General features: G+C 36.9%; 1 protein-coding gene across 1 annotated transcript; it reads left to right on the plus strand.

The window, feature by feature from the left end:
- Window positions 1-4839, plus strand: LOC111810761 (subtilisin-like protease SBT5.3). Its single transcript, XM_023697539.1, is given in 11 exon segments — window positions 1-305; window positions 392-501; window positions 591-691; window positions 922-1086; window positions 1184-1286; window positions 2166-2700; window positions 2916-3013; window positions 3239-3484; window positions 3673-3787; window positions 3897-4110; window positions 4233-4839. Coding segments are annotated over 11 exon segments (2319 nt in total). The 5' UTR covers window positions 1-221; the 3' UTR covers window positions 4781-4839.
- The last annotated feature ends 1563 nt before the right edge of the window (window positions 4840-6402 follow it).

Here is a 6402-nt window from a genome sequence, read left to right on the forward strand (position 1 = left end):
TAAAGAGGATGATCTTGGCTGTCAAATGGGACATGACCATATAACCATAACATATTCATTCTTGATTCCATGTTTTTGGAGGAGGATGAGTTGTTAAATAATTTTCATTTTCTTACCATAATTTTCTTAATAATTTCTTCAAATAAAACACTCATCAACGTTATAAATACAGGAAGAAGGGATGAGGAGGAAGGAACCATTATTCTGAAACAGGAAAACAAATGGAGCCCTTCAATCTTCCTCCTTTACTTCTCTCTTTCTTTCTTTTTGCTCTTTTACAAACATCCACCATTGCAGCCAAGAAGGTTACTCAATCATCGCTTATAAATGCTTTTTAATGTTTATATCAACTGGGTTTTAGATATTGAAACGTTTTGTTTATGTTGTGTAGTCTTATATTGTTTATTTGGGATCACATTCACATGGCTTGAATCCTTCTGCAATTGATCTCCAACTTGCAACACAAACCCACTACAATCTTCTTGGATCTGTGTTAGGAAGGTGAAACTTTTAGTTTTAAATCATGTAGTGTAGATTTGTTGAACTCTCCCTCTTCATTTACGCTCTTATGTTTTTGTTTTCGAGTACAGCAATGAAGCAGCTAAGGAAGCAATCTTTTACTCATACAATAGACATATCAATGCCTTTGCGGCGGCTGTTCTTGATCAGAAAGTTGCAGAAGATATAGCAAGTAAAATGATTCATCCCTTTCTATGGCTATGGGTATCCTTTTGTTTGATAATGATTTTCTTTCTAATAAAATCATACTCGTTTGGTCCTAATTTATTGGGATTCATGCTTTTATGGAAACATTCGAATTCTGACATAAAAATTCCACAACAAGCTTAATTTTCAAAAGTCAAATAGTTATGAAGTGTGACTCATTTTTTTTAATTTAATAGTGATGTTGTTTTTTTTTAGAGCGTCCTGATGTTGTATCAGTATATGAAAACAAAGGACTAAAACTGCACACGACACGATCATGGAACTTTCTTGGAGTTGAAAATGATGGTGGAATTCCTTCGAACTCACTTTGGAACCTTTCAAGATTTGGTGAATCTACAATCATTGGCAACCTTGACACAGGTCGGTCTTGTTTTCTTTTTATAAGTTCTTGGACATTCGGTAGCTTTTGTAATAATTTGGGCACCTCTTCTTCTTCTTGTAATTGGGATCAATACAGGTGTTTGGCCAGAATCGAAAAGCTTTAGTGATAAAGGATATGGACCTATTCCAACAAGATGGAAGGGAAGTTGTGAAGGTGGATCCAACTTTAGTTGCAACACGTCCCTAACATCAAATCTCTTATTGTTACTTCACCCCTATTTAATTCTTTTATGCTCAGAAATACACACACTTTCATTTGACTAATATGTTAAGCACAGATTCGACACGTTCGTTACCAAACACTTGACAATTGTTGTTCATAATGAATGCTAATCTAAAATTTGTTAGAAGCATATTAAATCATGTTAATGATACTAAATAGGCACGCAAATGCATAAATTTTTAAGGCAAAATTACATCAAATCCATTTTAGTTTCAATTTCAAAATTTCAATATTTAAGATATCTTTCGATTTGAACTTTAAGTTTGTGTCTAAAAAAAGCTTTCAAATATATAATAGGTATGAAACATTCAATTATGTGTTTAATACGTCTTCCATCTATTTAGATATTTAAAAACTGATTGATCTATTACCTATAAAATTGAATTTTATGTCTAATAGAACTCTTAATATACAATTTATTTTTAGTACGTTCCTGAATTTTAAATAAATGTCAAATGGGTATATACCCATAGTTTAGTAGACACAAAATTAAAATTTTAAGATTTTTTTGGCTATCACAGAATTGTAAGGTCAAGGAACTTAAGGTTTAGGAATAAAAGTTAAGAAACTTAGGACTGTACATCTGGGTCTTGTTCTATCTCAAACTCGGATTAGGAAGAGTGCCCTTCAAACTATATAATAAAAAAACAAATAAAAAAAAATTAGGAACCTGTGTTTAATCCATGTTTTTTTAGCATACAAATGCATAAACTCATTGACTTTTTAGTTTTCTTCTTATATAAAATGATAATAGATTTATGGTTTTCGTGTTTGTATTCTGGCTAATCTTTGTATCAAATGCTTGTATCAGTACGTATAACAATTTTAAATGCAGGAAGCTGATTGGAGCACGGTATTTCAACAAAGGCTATGCATCGGTCGCAGGACCTCTGAATGCAAGCTATGAAACAGCAAGGGATGATAATGGGCATGGAACACACACCTTATCCACAACGGGAGGCAATTTTGTTGAAGGAGTAAGCATTTTTGGGAATGGTTATGGCACTGCAAAAGGGGGTTCCCCTAAAGCCCTTGTTGCTGCCTATAAAGTATGTTGGCCTCCCGTGGAGGATGGTGGATGTTTTGTGGCCGATATTTTAGCTGGCTTTGAAGCTGCCATTAGTGATGGAGTTGACGTACTGTCGGTTTCACTCGGTGGAAGTGTTCAAGAATTTTATGACGATATACTAGCTATAGGGTCCTTCCATGCAGTGAAGAACGGCATCACTGTTGTTTGTTCTGCTGGAAATTCAGGACCATATGAAGGCACTGCCTCAAATGTTGCACCATGGATGATAACGGTAGGAGCTAGCACAATTGATAGGCTTTTTACCACAAACGTGACATTGGGAGACAAGAGGCACTTCAAGGTACTCTATTCGACACTTGTTAGTATTATATAGTTATGTTCTTGACACTATTTATACAAATAGTTAGGTAAGTATCGAACCATTTTTAAACATAGTAAATTTTATTGGACATATAAAATTGTATCGTATACGTGTTTCTATATTTTTATCGATTGAACTTAAGGCTCTGTACTACGTTTATGTTGACTTCAATGATTTTTCATTGTCAATACCAGGGTGAAAGTCTTTCAGGTAAAATATTGCCAGCTAAGAAGTTCTATCCGTTGATTCGTGCTTTAGATGCAAAATTCAACAATGTCTCTGATTACGAAGCGTGAGTATATTTTTATTTACATTATAAAAAATATCTCTAAATGTTGGATACATTTCAATCACGCCCTAGTCCTTAAAATTAACACTTGAATTTTGAAATAGATTAAAAAACGAGCCTTTAAAAGAATTTTCTTTTGAAACCGTATAATGTAAATTTGTAAGCGAGATACATTTTGAGTTCAAATAAACCACATGATATTAAGCAAAAGTTATTGTGATCTTGCAGCTGACTATGTCTTGAAGGGACTCTTGATCCTAAAAAGGTAGAAGGAAAAATTGTAGTTTGCCTTAGAGGAGACAATTCAAGAGTGGACAAAGGTTACATGGTTGCTCAAGCAGGTGGTGTAGGGATGATTCTTGCTAATGATTTGCTTGGTGGGCGTGCACTTTTGTCTGAAGCACACATACTTCCTGCTTCACATATAAGCTATACCGATGGTGAATCGGTCTACCAATACATCCAGTCTACTAAGTAATTACTCCATCTTATTCCATCAACTTCCACGTTTATTCTCGAAGTATTTTAAACTTTATGATCTATTAAACATAAACTTAACATGAATTTAGAAGCTTAGGAATCTATTAAACTTATTTTTTAAGTTCAAAATTTATTAGGCTCAAAAGTTGCAACTTATATGTCATGTTTTGTGGTTGAATCAGAACTCCAATAGCTTATATGACTGGCGTGAGGACTGAGTTGGGAATCAAACCAGCACCAATTATGGCTTCATTCTCGTCAAGAGGTCCCAACGTAATTGAGCCCACGATACTCAAGGTTGGTTAAGAACGATGTGTTGAGTAATTTTATGGTATAAAGTTCAATATGTCAACCGCTAACAATCACAAATTTTAAGTATTGCATTTTTTTTTTTTTTAATTTCCAGCCTGATATAACAGCACCAGGTGTGAACATACTAGCGGCTTTCTCTAACATAGCACCACCGACTCATTCACGTTTTGATAAACGTCGGGTTCTATATAATGTATTATCGGGCACTTCCATGTCATGCCCCCATATTTCTGGCATCGTTGGCCTTCTCAAAACCCTTCATCCAAAATGGAGTCCAGCAGCTATCCGATCTGCAATCATGACCACGGGTTTATTATTCAAAATTCTTCCTTAACAAACTAATTACTTAATAGTAAAAGATGTTATTTATAATATTTGCATTAAGATACCTTTGACTTCAATCTTGCTAACTAATGGTTTTATTGTGTAGCCGAAACGAAAGCTAATGACTTAAATCCAATACTAAGCTCATTAAAGGAGAAAGCAGACCCATTTGCATATGGTGCAGGCCATGTCCAACCAAACAAAGCAGCAAATCCTGGTCTTGTTTACGACCTCTCCACCCAAGACTATTTGAACTTCCTATGCGCCCGTGGCTACAATAAAACACAAATGAAACTATTCACCAATGATACTTCATTTGTTTGTTCAAAGTCATTCAAAGTAACAGACTTGAACTACCCATCAATCTCCATATTTGATCTGAGATCAGAGGAAGTGAAGATCAAAAGAAGAGTGAAAAATGTTGGAACTCCAGGCACGTATGTTGCTAAAGTCGAGGCACCGCCAGGAGTTTTGGTTTCGGTAGACCCAAGTACTTTGAAGTTCACTAAAATAGATGAAGAGAAGGATTTCGAAGTTGTGTTGAAGAGGGTGCCAAATAATCAAACTGAAAATCATGTATTCGGAAAACTAGTGTGGTCTGATGAGAAGCATCGTGTTACTAGTCCAATTTCTGTGACATTATTGACGAGCTAAAATTTCTTGTCCTGTTCACAGTTCTTATGTTTAATAATAATGGATTTTTCCTTGCTTTTTTCTCAAGTTTAATTTATTTAAGTTTTCTATGTTGTGTCGTCTAAAAAGAGAAATAAAAAATGTAGAAATGTTAGATTTGATCAACGATTGTAATAGACTGAAACAAAATAAATAAAGTAGAAAGAACAGCTTGAGGGGAGAGTCTGGCAATTGAGAGGAAAACGTCTACCAGTAAAAATCGGCTGAAGTAAAACTTCTTCTAAGGAAAAAAAAATAATGGAAAAGAAGAGAGAGAGATATTTGCTGAAGACCCGATGATTTATTTGATTCAGTTTAACGTATTTAAATAACAAACCTATCCTAAATTCAGCACTGCACAAACCTTGTGCCCAAAGTTGACAAAATGGGCAGCAAAAATTATGCTCTTTCATTGAACGGGTAAGGTGAATTCAATTTTTTTAAAAGTATAAAACAACTTACGAAATCTAAGGAAACCATAGCTTTTATCTAACAATCTTCTCCTAAAAGTTGCTGTATATCTACCTTAATATTTGAACTCCGATTTTTTAGCGTAGTTCTTCAAATTTAACCGCGCCAAGGACTTGGTGAAAATGTCTCCAAGCTGTTCCTCTGTTCGGATGAAATCAATCTTGATGAGCCCTCGATCTGCACATTCTCAAATGTAGTGAAATCTGATTTCTATGTGCTTGCTACGGTCGTGCAAAACTGGATTTTTGATCAGGGAGATCGTAGCTTTGTTGTCCACGTATAGCATTGGTGGATCGCTTTCTCTTCCGATGAGTTCTTCCATCAGTCACGCAAACCAGACCCCCTGTGTTGCCGTCGTCGAAGTAGCGATGTATTCTGCTTAGCAGAAAGACAAAATAACTACCTTTTGTTTTGTTGATTGTCAACAGATCGCGCCGCCGCCTGAGAGGAAGTAGATCATCCCGCTGGTGCTCTTACGATCATCAACGTCACCGGCCAGGTCATTATCACTGTAGCCGATCAGCTCAAGCTTCTCTTTTCCTCTCCCTGCGCAGTATCTTACACCCCAGCCTCTGGTTCTAGCTACATAGCGCAGGATGCAGTTGACAACCACTAGATGCTCCTTCCTAGGTGCTTCTATAAACCTACTCACGTATCCAACGGAATAAGCAAGATCAGGGCGGGTGTTTACCATATAGCGCAGACTCCCGACAATGCTGCGGTAATTGGTGGAGTCGACTGCCGTCGTAGTGCCGGCCTTCCTCAGCTGGAGTAGGGCCTCCATTGGCGTCCTTGTAGGGTTACTGTCTGCTAGCCCAGCAGTGTCCAGCAGTGTCCAGCAGCTTCTTTGCGTACGCACTTTAACAAACGGTGATGCCGGCAGTACTCTGTTGCACTTCGATGTCGAGGTAGTAGCTGAGCACGCCGAGATCGCTCATCTTGAAGTTCTTTGACATCTCCCTCTTGAATTTTCCAAGGACTTCCATGTCGCCTCCAGTGATTATGAGGTCATCAATGTACACTCCCATAATCAGTTGCTGCTCATCGTGGCCATGCGTGGACATGCCATGCTCAGAGGCACAGCGCTTGAACTTCAGTGACAGTAAGGTACTGTCGAGCTTCGTGTTCCAAGC

This window comes from Cucurbita pepo, chromosome LG14, assembly GCF_002806865.2.
Source record: "Cucurbita pepo subsp. pepo cultivar mu-cu-16 chromosome LG14, ASM280686v2, whole genome shotgun sequence".
In the NCBI taxonomy this organism is placed as follows: domain Eukaryota; kingdom Viridiplantae; phylum Streptophyta; class Magnoliopsida; order Cucurbitales; family Cucurbitaceae; genus Cucurbita; species Cucurbita pepo.